A 14,931-nucleotide genomic window follows, 5' to 3' on the forward strand; every position below is an offset into this window, starting at 1 on the left:
GCCTTTTATTACATAGTTATGAAAAGCTCAATATCTACGGTATCTTTGAAGTCATACGATTATTATAGTTATTGACGGATTTCACTTGAACTATTATACGTGTCTCGCTTGGATAACGAGCAGATAAATGGAGCCATAAGACCAAATGCAGAAAAAAGTTTTAATGTCGTTTTCGTATCTCACAAGGACAAGAGCTGTTGTCTCTCTCTCTCTCTCTCTCTGAACACTGAACGATAATGGCAATGAGAGAGAAAAATGACAGAAAAAAGCTACATTTGAAAAACTTTATAGTATTAATCAAAAAAAGTAAAAGCATTGTATGACCGACTCTGCACAAAAGAAAGACCTTTCATAGAGGTGAAATATACTGAATTGGTGATGCTATTGCTTATTTGACATTTTATTCAAGAGGCTTGATTTTTAAAAAAAATAATAATAATTTTGGCTTGTTATGATCGACAGTATGTTAAGCCCTTTATAGCTCAGATAAAGAGGAAGTTATGTCACTACCTTAAAATGATTACCAATATGTAACATCTACACATACGATCTAGAAATAACACTGATGCCTAGGTATGTAAACTTATCTACACGCCAAACACTGACTGGAAAGATCAGGCTTGTCGAAAGATTATCACAGTTCTGGAAACTTGTTTAAATGATATTGAACACATTGATAATTTAAAGGGAGACTCAAAGAGCACCTGTGTAACGCCATCTTGAGCACTTTCCAATCCCGCCTTTTCCTTTGAGTGCAGCTTCTGATCATGTTTACTGACTGACCGGTTGATTTGCACGGTGTCTGATGGAGGTTTTCCTCCAGAGCGATTCTCATGTCGGCCAACCACATTTTAGCCACGCTGACCCACCATCGACTGTGGAAAGAATAACAGTTCAATTAGCTTCAGGTAAAAGACAGTATTGCTGAGTACTTGTGCTACACCTTGTGTTGTCTCGCCTGTGTAAATCTCCTTGTTAGTAGATGAAAAATGTTTTAATTTGATGACATTTTACCTCATAACAACAAGTGCAGTTTACATAATACTTTAAATGCTATCCAAGTAGACTTATATAGACCATTAAAACTATATAAATTACTGATGTGAAGTTTCTAATAAAACTTTAAGAGCGCTACATAATGCAAACACATTGAGGGTGAATTAAATGTTCTTTCCCCACGCAAGTGGCGCCATCTAGTGGATGTCATTGATAGTTTTTAAACCTAATTTTGCCTGTACATGTTCACCAAATATAACCTAAAATGATTCTTATGGATTAAGATTTGACATTTGGAGAAACATACTAAATAATACAGGGTGTCCCAAAGGTCTCCATACATAGGGGGCTATGTATGCCAGAACCACGTCGGTTGTGCCTTCGTCAGTGGATGTTCGTGGATGTCCATAGCTCAGTCGGGCCGCAACGTTTTTTATTATTATTATTTGTTAGAAAGTTTAGCTACAGTGTTGTGTGTGATGTGCTTGGCAGGTTTCCTCCATCGCAATCTTGCAACAGCTTCCCAATCCCACGAGAATGATTTCAATAGGGTCTTCTTTTGTCAAAGGCATTCTTAACCTACATAGGTTTCTAATAAAAAGCCCTGCCTCGGGTCTTCATCAGCTGCTCGCTAACAGATGAAGCTGAAACTCGTTATGGTAGTGGGCGTTTCCTTTTCGACACACACTGACAGCGGTAGACCAATCAGAGCAGAGTATGCTCTCTGAAAGGAGGAGTTCAGAATGAATCCTTTAGAACGGATCATTTAAGGAGTCGTTTGTGACACTGGGGGAAAAAGGTAATGCTGCAGTTTAAATGATGTGCTCTGTATATGCAGACTTTTGGGACACCCTGTAGATTTAATGCATTGATCAGGAATATACTTAAGACTAGGTTTGACAAAGTGCACTGGATCACTTCTCACCATATGAGCTGCTTTTTACTGAACAACACTTTTTACAGAAGTGTGTTGTGTATAACTGACTTTCTTCTAACGATGCATGTTGGATACTTGAAGGTTTTAATCATCATGTATCGAGGTGAAGGTTTCGAATCCTGCTCATACTGTGATCAAGCTCAGGTTACTGCCACAGGTCCAGAAAGTTAATTGATGATGTAGCAGATGAGACGTGGCTTAACAGGAGCTAAAAGGGTGATGCTGGATGCAGCATGTCTGCGAGTTATTTCTGATGCCCTGTTTCTGTTTTCTCTCTCGTCCCAACTCGAGTGAGGTATGCGTGAGCAGCACAAAGCTAGAGTGATCTGGAAAGCTGTGGTCTTTGTCTTGTCTTTGTTATACAAGCTACAAGTCAGTAAAAGTTCACAGCTCACCCTGGGTCTGCTCTGCTGTCCCATCAGAGTGTTGCTCAATTTGTTATAGATATGAAATAAAGCTGGTATGTAGGCAGTAGAACACTCCCATGTGGATTAACATCATAAAGAAGAAGCACAAATTGAGAAAACCTTAACAATTGATTCTATTCAATAGGCATAAATGACTTTAGAGAACTTTTAGTTTGTTTGCGAGTTCAGTTTCAAGCAGCAATATGTTTGTTTGTTTTTTACTTTACGGAACACATGCTGCATGAACATACAACAGGAGGAATCTGTCACTGGACAACAGGCTTTCATTAGACTTTGATCATGAAAATGTATCCTCTGTGCAGCAGCTATTATCCAGTGCCATCCTTTACTGATGTAAATAACATACAGTGCGTTTACATGGACAACAATAATCCACTCTTAACCCGATTAAGACCATGCTTTGATTAAGAAACTAGCATGTAAACAGCAATTTTTACTTACCTTAATCTAATTAAGGTCATACTCGAAGTAAGCTCTAATCGAACTAAGACAGGTGGAGTACTCCTGTTTTAGTCGCATTATGGACGTGTATTACAGACATGTAAACACCTTAATCACATTATGAACGTCGTGTGAGAGTTTTCACCACATTTTGCGACAGGACACGATCACACACGGCAGTTTTACAGCGAACAAGAGAGTTCGGCTGCGTCCCAAACCGCATACTTGCCTACTATAGGCCTGTAGTGGGGAAAAACACATGTATCTCAGCTACTATATATACACGGTAAGTATGCGGTTTGGGACGCAGCCCACGGCTTCGAGCAGTTGTCTATTAGCACGTATAGCATGACAAATAATTAACCGCACTTGAAGCGTTCGTAAAAAATTAAATAAACACACCCAAAACTGTATACGATACCATAACGAAGACGAACTGTATATTGATACGTGAAATTCTGGAGGGACGTCGGACGGCGTGGCGCGGTGACGCAATGCCGCGGGCTGTTAATCTAATTATGTTCTATAACATGTAAAACGGGAACATGACAGGAGTATTCTAAAAGCGACTCATGTAAACACCTTAATCACATTATTATCTTCCTCAGAGTAAGGTCAATAATTAGATTACTGCTGTCCATGTAAACGTAGTCATAGATGCAAAAGCACTAAGAATGCTGAGTGAGTTTTTAATCTATCTTAACACTAATGTTAACTCTGTGGTGTTGATTCCTGTATGAAACCATATTCTCAACATGTGCAGTCCTCCTGAAGTGGCAACTTGACAAGTATCACCCACGATCAGAGAGGTTCTAGTTATTACAATTATTAGCTGAATTGACTGCTTATTTGAGTTAAATAACTTTAATAGAAAGATTAGAATCTTAATAATAAGCATAATTAATGTCAAACTACAATTGTAATAAAACTGTTGCTGTACGAAGCAACATGTTTCAGTGGGTTACTGGTTTGTGTTCTATGGGAACAAATAAATAAAACATGTTAATGGAGTAAATATGATGGACTCTTTTGCAAAAAGGTTCCTTCTACAGGGGTTTTACTTGGAACCCTTTCTTAATGGGAACCCTCCCCATAAATAGAACCTTTATGGGTTACCATATATGGCCAAAAAAACCTTAAGGTTTAAGATTGAATCTTTTCTTTCTAAAAATACACACTATATGGCCAAAAGTAAATGGACACCTGACAATCATATCCATATGTGGGTCTTCTCCGAATTGTTGCCATAAAGTTGGAAGAACACTAATTATATAGAATGTTTTTGTATGCTGTAGCATTACACTATCCCTTTACTGGAAGAGGCACAAACCTGTTCCAGCATGACAATGTCCTTGTGCACAAAGCGAGCTCCATGAAGACATGGTGTGATAAGGTTGGAGTGGAAGAACTTCAGTGTCCTTCCACTAAACACCTTTGGGATCAAGTGGAACTCCGACTTCACCCCAGGGCTTCTCATTCATTAGTGCCTGACCTCACTAATGCTCTTGTAGCTGAATAAGCACAAATCCCCACAGACAAAATCTAGTGGAAAGCCTTCGCAGAAGAGTGGAGGTTATTAGAACCAGAAAAAAGGAATCACTCTGGGACTGGGATGTACACCAAGCACATAGGGGTGTGATGGTCAGGTTTTGGCCATGGTGTGTATATGCATATACAGTGAAAATGCTTCTACTTTGCATTCTTTTCTAATTTGATACAACAATTTTCATTACAAATGATATTACTGACAGCAACTTGAGTGAAAAGTAGAATATTTGAGCTTCTTGGTATTTGGTTTGTCCCTCTTTGCTTTAATGACAGTGTACACTCTAGCTGGCATGGGCTCCACAAGTTTAGGCAGGAGATTAGGGATGAGGAAAATCTAACCCCCTTTTTTTTTTTCCTATCTATCTATCTATCTATCTATCTAATGTATCTATCCATCTATCTATCCATCCATTGATCCATCCATCCACCCATCTATCTATCTAACCATCCATCCCTCTCTGTATCTATCTATCTATCTATCTATCTAATGTAACTATCTATCCAGCCATTGATCCAACCATCCATCTCTGTATCGATCTATTTATCTAATGTATGTATTTATCTATCTATCCATCTCTCTCTCTGTATCTATCTCTAATGTATGTATCTATCTATCCAACCATCTATCAATCTATCTATCCATCTCTCTATCCATCAATCAATCCATCTCTCTATCAATCTATCTTTCCATCCATCCATCTATATATCCATCTCTATCCATCTATCTATCCATCATCCATCCACCCATCCATCTGTCTATCCATCCATCTAACGTATGCATGTATCTATCCATCTATCTATCCATCCATCCATCCATTCCATCCATATCCATCTCTCTATCCATCTATCCATATCCATCTCTCTATCCATCCATCTATCTAATGTATGGATCTATCTATCCATCTATCAGTCCATCCATGCATGTATCCATCTGTCTATCTATCCATCCATCCATCTATCTGTCTATCCATACATCCATCTAAGGTAGGTATGTATGTATGTATGTATGTATGTATGTATCTATGGTATGTATCTATCCATGTATCCATTTATCATCTAGCCATCCATCCATCTGTCCATCCATCTAAGGTATCTATCTATCTATCGAAGGTATGTATGTATCTATCTATACATTTATCATCTAGCCATCCATCCATCTGTCTGTCCATCCATCTATCTATTATCCATCCATCTATCCATCCATATCTCTCTATTCATCCATCCATCCGTATATCCATCTATATATCCATCTCTCTATCATCCATCCATCCATCCATCTAATGTATGCATGTATCTATCCATCTATCTATCCATCCATTCCATCCATCTATATCTCTCTATTCATCCATCCATCCGTATATCCATCCATCCATCTATATATCCATCTCTCTATCCATCCATCCATCTATCTATCATCCGTCCATCAATCTATCATCCATCCATCTAATGTATGCATGTATCTATCCATCTATCTATCCATCCATCCATCCATTCCATCCATATCCATCTCTCTATCCATCTATCCATATCCATCTCTCTATCCATCCATCGATCATATGTATGGATCCATCTATCCATCTATCAATCCATCCATACATGTATCCATCTGTCTATCTATCCATCCATCTATCTATCCATCCATCCATCCATCAATCTGTCTATCCATACATCCATCTAAGGTACGTATGTATGTATGTATCTATGGTATGTATCTATCCATTCATCATCTAGCCATCCATCCATCCGTCTGTCCATCCATCTATCCATCTAAGGTATGTATCTATCTATCTATCAAAGGTATGTATGTATCTATCTATCTACACATTTATCATCTAGCCATCCATCCATCCATCCATCTATACATCCATCTATCTAGAGCACTGATCACCAACCCTCTTCCTTGAGATCTACCTTCCTGCAGGTTTCATCTCCAACCAAAATCCAATGCACCTGTTGTAGTTGATCAAGAACTTCTTAAGGCATTGCTTAGATGGTGATTAGATGGTCAGGTGAGCACCATTATGGTTGGATCTAAAGTCTTCAGAAGGTAGATCTCCAGGAACAGGGTTGGTGACACACAGCTCTACAGTATCTATAATAAAGTTTGAGAGTTGCTGCTACAAAGTGAGCAGTGTGGGCAGAGGTAAGGTGTTTCGTGGTGATGCAGCGCCCCCTTATGGTGCTCAAAAGGAACTAGTAGAAAGAAAAGGGGGCGGTGACGTACAGAGAGGAGAAGAGGGGAAAAAAACAGGCTCAGGGAAAAAAAAATAATTCAAATGTCCTTCCTGGAAAATCAGCGAACACGCCACAACTTCACCACATGACATTTCAGGGAAGAAAATACGACACAGTGTGAAAAGCATGAACAGGCCCGAGTCTCATTCACTGACTGGTGTTTACCTAAACAATGAATTATTTACATATACACAACAGAGATATTTCAGCCTACACGAAAGCGTGAGGATGGATGGATGGATGGATGGATGGATGTGTGTGTGAAATGATGTTTCTAAGCACATGACCGCGGGGAGATTCCGCTCCTTATTCACTAAAACCGAGAGAGAAACTGCAACGTAACGCAACGTCCCACTCGCTTCCTGTCCACCAGTTCACTATGAGCTCACCAGTTTCCACATTACTGGCAAACGGGTTAACTTCTGAATCTCACATCACTCAAACTGAACATGAACTCTGGACGCTACACAGTCTCGGACACGCTACACGCACGCACACGCACACGGCGTCTGAGAGGACGATTGAAGCTACAATGTTGAGTCTACGCGCTATTGCAATTTGAGCTTGAAGAAAATTTGCTGCGTATTTAGCGCGCGGCGTTACGTCACATGCCGAGCCCTGAAAAAGCCTGCTGTTACGGGGATATAACGCGTGCACGTTCACGCGCTTTTTCTTTTAAGTAGCCTAGAGTGAGTGTTGCTCTTACCTGGTAATGCGTAATGAAGCTTGGAGCCGGGATGCTGCTTGCTTCTCATTGTAAAATAATCCTGAAAAAAGAGAAAGAAAAAAAGAAAAAAAAACGCAGCTGCGCAGTTCCTCCTCTCGCGCAGTGTGAACGCGGCACAAATCCTCAGCGGCTCCAAAGTCACAATCCCCAATGCAAATAACCTGCACTGGATCTTAACACTGCTGCTATTCCGCTGAACTCTGCACACGCACACTTCTATCACCAAGCAGTGATGTGAACGTGGCTATGCACAAACATCAGAGTCACACAGCGAGCAAAACGATCTAGTCTTTTCCAAAAAGGCCCTTCATCATCATCATCATCCTCATCCTCATCGTGCACCCGACACTGAGGAACTGCAATGTCTCCTCTTGAAAAAGAAGTACGCCTCAGTTGTGAAAGGAAGAAATCCGCGCTCCCGCATGCAGGTCCGATGAGGCGTGTATCAGACATCTGATTTCCTGTCAGCAGCGGGGTCATAACGTGGAGCACGGGTTCACGTTTCAGTCCACGTTTACCTCGAGGACACGCTTCTGCCTGTCGCTGTGATGTTTCAGCGTAGATCCCCGCTCTTTCTGCCTCTCCCAGGCAGGTTATTTTCGGTGGACGAGTCTTTGCACTGCCCCGCCTCTCTTCTCAAGAGGACACACACACACACACACACACTCTGACTTCCCAAAATTCCAGGATTGCTCCATTCTTTCCCGGGAGTCTGGAATTACCCGCAGTGACACGCAGAGCTCTCTGCTCCCAGCTGGAACAGGATTGATGTTTATGATGTTTATGATTTTCTGCCCTGCTCATTCGCAGTGCAGGAGATTTTATGATTACAACCTGTCTAATAGACTGATTTTAAACAGACAGACGACCTGAAAACCCAGATTTCAGTACAGTTAGCAAAAATGACTCAGATTTCTTCAAGTACTTTCAATCATAAACAGATGAACTTGGTATTATCCCTATGGTTATAGGACTGGTCAAGCCTGAGAGAGAGAGAGAGAAAAGAAAAGTTCCTTTGGTCACCTCACACACACTCCTTTTTATATTCTTTGTGTGGCCCGGATGGATCAGAGGTGGGAACATTCAACAACTGTAATGAATAATCCCAGGGAACTTCATTCTCCATTTGGGGACTCAAAAGATGTCATTCCCTCCCTTCTGCTCTTTACATCCATTTAAAAAAAAATCTGGAGTACTTTGAGCAACTACAATAGTGCCTTGGAGGCCCAATTTAAATGTGAATTCAACATGTTGCTATGAGCGCCCCAACAACCAGTTAGTGGTACACATTGACTCAGACCTGGAGGCCAGTAAAGAGCCCCTTACAGTTCTGAGGAAGTCTCACTCTTTCAGACAAGGGCTGTCTGAATGCAGCCTTGAAGTGAGGGCCCCCACCTTCTCTTTCTCTCTCGCTCACACACACACACACACACACACACACACACACACACACACACACACACACACACACACACACACAGCCTCTCCCTCTTTGCTTCCCTCAGAACTATTCTTCAGTTTCACGTCTTCTGCACTCCCTTCTTGTTTTCCTCCCTCTTTCAGGAATTCACCCCAGCCCGGGTAGAATCTAAAGACCATCCTGAGAACTTTAGTGTCTTTTTTTTTCCTCCTTTCTCTCTATCCATAGGCTGTTAACAGTGAACGGCTTTAGTTCTTAAATCCTTGGGTGTATAAAATAGAAGAAATAAACACATAATTTCTGTGAGTCTTCTCGGAGTGAATTCAAGTTTTAATTTTCAGGAAGAAACTTCAGATTTCATACATAGACTATTAAACGTAGACTAGAACTAGAAAGTAACATTGTGGGGGGGAAAAACATACACAAATATAAAGATTAGCTTAAATAAAGGTATCAAACTAATACTATGAAAGAAGTGTGTTTTAGGAACTATGAACTTGAGATAACTCTGCGTGTGTGTGTGTGTTGCCCGCCTAGGTGTCCAAACTCATCAGTAGTGCCGTTCCTCTCTTGATCCAGTGATCATAAGGCACAGCTCCTGATCTGAGGTCCACTGCCACCACAAATGAAGCCCGTCCAGCTCCTCCTGAACGCACAGGGTAGTAGTAGCAGGGACAAGTATACATACCTAAACATACACAAAGTGCAAGAAAACAGAATAATTATACAGCATAGACCCAAAAAAACCATGTTCAAAGCTCCTGTCAACGTATCCTCATGATTATCTGTAGCTTCTGTGCTTAACATAGTAAAGAACAATGTTATTTCAGTTAACCCTATAACCCTGCCATCCTGCACTGAACAAATACAAGAAGGAATGCAGTTTGTTTCCTGTGAAACTGGAGATGCTTTGAATGACAGTTTGTCTATGTGCACTGCTTCCTTCTATCTTCTATCATGTCCTGCTGTGTGGTGGATTGCTCAGGCTGTGGTTATAAATCAGTTTCCATCCACCGTAGTTGGTGTAGAGTGACGATTTATATGAGCGAATGGTTTCATTCTGACCAGCTACACCACAGCCAGTCAGAGTTTATTAGTCAGAAGTGCTGTTATAGTGTACAGTGGCACATCTTATTATTGTGATGAATCTGGGGATATACTGTGTAATGTTTGATGCTGGAGTCAAGAATAACAAGTGAATACGTTATACAGATATAGAAACCTGACCTGATTAAAAAATATCGATTTATTATTTTTTTGGGTATGTGGTAATTTTCTTCTTGCTCGGTTGATGTGGGCGGGACTATCACAATCAAGCCCATGTACACATTAGATATAGGATTGTCTGTATGTCAGCTATGTAATGTCTGTGCTTGTAATTGTATCTAGATACACTCTTAAAAATAAAGGTTCCAATTAGAAACAATAAGGGTTTTTCAGCCTGATGCCAAAGGAGAACCAAAGAACTTTTGACTCTGAAGTTTAGAGAACCATCTATTTACTGGTGCTTTAAAGAACCCAGAAATGGCTCTTCACAGCAACGCCACAAGGAACCATGTTATCATACGATCTCTTAATAAAAACCCTTAGTTAGTGCTTTAAGGAACCAAAGTAAGGTTCTTAAGAGTGATGCCAGGAGAACCTTTTCCAGTCTCACAAAGAACCTTATAGGGTTCACTTTAACCTGTTAAGGGATGATACCTTGAAGAACAAATACACTGCTCCGAAGAACCTATAATGAAACATAAAGAACTTCTTTAATCTCCAAAGAACTATATAGCTCAACTCAAGAACCTTATACAATGAAAAATGATTTGTGACAAGAAGAAGGTTCTTTGGCGTACCTTTATTTTTTAAGAGTGTGGCATTTCTAGTATTTTGTATTAGTGCAGTAGTTTTGTAAATGTGCCATAGTAAGCAGTTAATCCAAGGAGAGTAAAGCCAAAAGCAGTATCTGATATACCACTGCTAATTATGTGATGAGTTTTTGTAGTGTTTAACTATACATTTATGTAAAGGTTATTTAATTCTTAATGTCTATTATGTGACAAATCCTTAGTATCACAACAATTTTTTCTTTCTTTTTTTCTTTTTACAGTTAAACCATGTTGAAATGGTTTAAAAACAGGAAAAGAGCAGTGAATATATAAAGTATATATGTGCGTGCATGTGTGTGTGTGTGTGTGTGTGTGTGTGTGTGTGTGTGGGTATTTACCCTTGGCGGTTTTCTTGCGGTTCTCCACAGGTCTGAAATGAGTGGTCGGCATGGGGCAGACCAGCTGCATGGGCTCTGCCTCCACCAGACACGAGTTCTTCTTATCCCAGCCAGCTCCCTCTAGATACAGACCTCGAATAAATACACCGTCCTATGGGACAGAGACACATATTGTGTGGTATATATTCTAGAAAATGCACATATAATACAGTATTGTGATTTTGTACTTTTGAGCAATATTTTTGGTCAGATTGGCTATCATATCGTGCTACAATGTACAGACATAAATGTCTCTGAATGTATACTGTTTCTTCTAATTATGGCTTTTAAAAAAAGAATGGGTTGATAAATGTTTTGCTTTAATACTTAAATTAAAAAAAAAACCCAGATGAGTCACTTGCTTTCCACTTTAATAAATTTAGATTTTGAAAGACTGTAAAACACTAATATGACATATTAGTGATTAGTCTGATGATGATGATGACAAAAAGAAAAGATTTCACAATGGAAGATAAAGTACAAGTAACGGAAGGTCATTTTGGTCATTTTATTTAACCATACAACCAGTTTACTTCATAAGGAATTAAAAAAAAGGGGGGGGGGGATGGAAATTTTGTGGTCTTGAAGGATATGAGATGGTCAAGAAAGAGAAAATGCAAATTGTGGTTAAAAAAAAAAAAAAAAAGAGAGAGTCTTGTATGTTTTGACATGGTTTTGAACCCTTGTGCGTGAAGCAAGTGCACATTCTCTGCATTATCACGAGTCTGATTCAGCTGATGGTAAATGGTCCAATCAGAATTGTGCCATTGATGCTTTCGGATACGATAAATCACATACCAAAGTTTATTCCTGGCATTTAACTGGTGAACTGCTGCTGAAAATAGTATGTTCTCCCATGATATACAGCTCATATTGCTCACGCATACATTAAGAATGTATGCATTATATGTGGTTGAATCCGTTGGGACAGTCTATTGTAACTGACCTGTGAATTTAATAAAGTCATGTCAATTAGCTGAGGGCAAGATGGAGAGGGAGAGAAAGGGAGAGAGAGGGAGAGCGAGTGAGAGGGAGGTTTTTTTATTTTTATTTTTACACTAACCTTCCTTTGTACTTGCTTTGGCAATACAAATGTACAATTATTTTTCTTGCCAATAAAGCATATGAAAACTAAAAACTGAGAGCGAGAGAGAAAGACTCTAAAGACATCTGTAACATCATTAGAACATGTAATTTTTTTATAAGACTTTGAAAATGTAAAATGATGTACAAGGCTAATAATATAATATGTTGTTATTAGGGGTGTAACAGTGCCACTGTCTGTATCTGTGTATCTGTTCAGTGCAAATGTGTATTTGTATGTATACTGATTTTAACCTGAAGTGGGCATGGCCTAAACCAGAAGGGTTTTTGTTTTTACATTAATTATGAACCCAACCTCTATGCCCCGAGAACCACAGGAAAAACCCAGAGGTGGAAATCCCAGTACTGTCAGCAGTATGTGGATTATGACAGTTCTTCAACCTCAGTTACATCACTCAACTTCACAAATGACTGTTTTTTAAATCCCACTCACACAGCTATTATTTTTTTAGTACCTGCCAATTCTAACAAATTTAGTTGGCTCTAGTTCCCTAAATATAAACAAACTAGTAGCCTAAATGAAACCACTTCTATCCTGACCAGGCAGTTACTAAAGATGACTAAAGTTACTAAAGGGAACAGTGTGCTTCTTATTTTCATATCCTATTTAGATCTGTTTAGAACAAATGAGCTTTTTTTTTATTCTGAATAATGTTGATTACATCACTAATGGTTATATAGCACTCCTACACCAGGGAAATACTGCCATAATTTATTAATTTTATATTTATATTTACTATTGCATGCATTTACATATAAAGCCACCCAGCCTACTTATTTTACTCAGTGAGACATATCCTTAAAAGATTATAGCCATTTTTCACTGTGGATGATTTTGTGCTTTTGTCCACAAGCTGGCTTATATATGCTCCCATCCAAACATTCCCTGAAGGCCATGGTTGAAAGAAAACATGTAAGAAAACAAGATTACATTGCTCTGACATCTGACATGTGGACATCTCTTAATACACATGCTTTGTTAGGGGTCAGTGGACATTTTATTAATGCCAATTTCAGCTTTAAAACAATGACTGCAGGGCTTTCGGAAATTCACAGAGGCCCACACTTACTGTAAGTCACACTGGGTGATATGAAATAAAGTGACAGGCATTTTGTCACTGGCAAGGATGACAATATGGCCGACTTAGTTTAGAGCTCTGTTTGGAGTCCAGTATTTTTTGCCATGTTGTGCCCATGATGGTGTGTGAGGTCCAGCCGGAAGACAACTGAACTTGAAAATATCTAGGCAAGAAGAATTGTAGGGTTTGTTTTGAAATGTTTCATCTCATTCTTCATCAGGAAAAAAGCAGCAGTTCCAACCAAGGTCATCATATTGTTTCAATAACATTTAAACTTTAAATGATTTAGGTCACTTTTTAAGCTGATACAAGAAGCCTGAATTTGGAAAATCCCACAGCCTTCCCAGCTCCCACTTTTTTCTACTTTAACTCACAAATTATCCTGCAAAGATGATGTGGATCAGTGGAGAAAGTTCATATGCTTGGGTTTGCCTTTTACACCCGTGGTTCAAGACATTAGCATTTGGAATTGATTCCAATGTGCAGCAAACTGTCAACTATTTGACACAAGAATGTACGTGTTTAATAGAAGTTAATCAGCCATCAAATGCACCACCCACTCAGCTACGATCTTCTGTCAACAGTTTACCGGCTTGTTTTGATTCCAAGGTTTCAAAAAAAACTGCATCATTAATTACCTTACTGTTAATGCAACCAAAGAAATATCACAGTCAGTCAACAAGGAGGAAGATGCTGAGCAAATCAAAAAACTAATGATGGAAATCTGAGCCATCTGGCTTAAAATGACTTTACGGATAGGTTAGTATAGCAAGGGAATTTCCCTTCAGAAAAAGATTGATTTTAGGTAAAATCTCTCACAGATAACGTGCAGAGTCAAGGCTCAATGTAAACTGTTCTTATAGAGTTTTAGCACTGGATCATACGGCTCGGTATGTAAGCTGACAACCGTGATTGGTTCCTCCCATATCTCCCTCACCATCGACCTGAATGTCCAAACATTGTCTCCTATTGACTGACACATGGTCACATCATAGTACATTCCAGTGAACTTTTTTTTTTTTTTTTTTAAAGACGCCTCAGCCGTCCGCGGCCAGGAACCAAGGGAGCAAAACTTGCCATGCTCTCCAGTTTTGGGATGGCATACCCTCTCTCCCCTGTCAATCATACTGACACTAGTCTGTGAACTCATGTATGCTGAAGAGGGCAGTAGTGTTTTCCTTCAAGTGTGTTACATCACCCTGTGATGTGGTTGGCTGGCTTTCACGTGTTTTGAGGGAAGCACGTGTTAGCCTTCTCCCTGCCTATTTGGGAGATGTTGTATGATAGATGAGAGCTGGCCAGTGGGGAGAAAAATCTCAAATAATAATCAAATCAAATATAAAATAGTTGAAGGAGCACAAATTGTATGGTTTGGCATCTGTTGGTGCATGTTGTCTGTCAACACATTATTTGCATTGATATTGATGCCACTGTATTTTTGACAGATATCAAAAAGTCCTTGGAAATGAAGTCATACATGATATGTAGAAGCAACATCAATGCTACTTGAGAGGTACTAATCACACTAATATTCACATAAAAACTTGAAGTTGCCAAGATAACACATAAAATACATCAACAGAGTGATCGTTCTGATGACCAACGTGATTGTCTATTAGACAACACAAGATACACAAGTATAATGGAAGTTGTCTAGAAACAAAAATGAAATTGTATCAAATTTTAGTATTTGCCTAGATTTATCCAAATTTGTATATCATGTCCCAGGAAGGAAAAAAAGAACAAGATTAACGTCCTCCTT

The 14,931-nt window shown here is 39.3% G+C and overlaps 2 protein-coding genes across 4 annotated transcripts in view; both read right to left on the minus strand.

The window, feature by feature from the left end:
• The window catches only part of kdm6ba (lysine (K)-specific demethylase 6B, a), a 93,577-nt gene extending 85,673 nt beyond the window's left edge, over positions 1 to 7,904 (minus strand). Inside the window, exons 1-2 of the mRNA XM_053629347.1 lie at positions 7,292 to 7,904; positions 705 to 875 (exon numbers count right to left, since the gene is read on the minus strand). The gene's annotated coding sequence lies outside the window, so the exon portion shown is untranslated. The remainder of the gene's footprint in view (positions 1 to 704; positions 876 to 7,291) is intronic.
• Positions 7,905 to 9,049: 1,145 nt separating this feature from the next.
• dnah2 (dynein, axonemal, heavy chain 2) overlaps positions 9,050 to 14,931 on the minus strand; it is a 146,740-nt gene continuing 140,858 nt past the window's right edge. For all 3 annotated transcript variants that reach the window (XM_053629346.1, XM_053629345.1, XM_053629344.1), the window contains 2 exons: positions 10,948 to 11,098; positions 9,050 to 9,420 (listed from right to left, as the gene is read on the minus strand). In XM_053629346.1, coding sequence (XP_053485321.1) covers positions 9,266 to 9,420; positions 10,948 to 11,098 — 306 coding nt within the window. In that variant the 3' untranslated portion in view covers positions 9,050 to 9,265. The remainder of the gene's footprint in view (positions 9,421 to 10,947; positions 11,099 to 14,931) is intronic.

The sequence above is a fragment of the Ictalurus furcatus genome, chromosome 7 (genome assembly GCF_023375685.1).
Source record: "Ictalurus furcatus strain D&B chromosome 7, Billie_1.0, whole genome shotgun sequence".
NCBI lineage: Eukaryota > Metazoa > Chordata > Actinopteri > Siluriformes > Ictaluridae > Ictalurus > Ictalurus furcatus.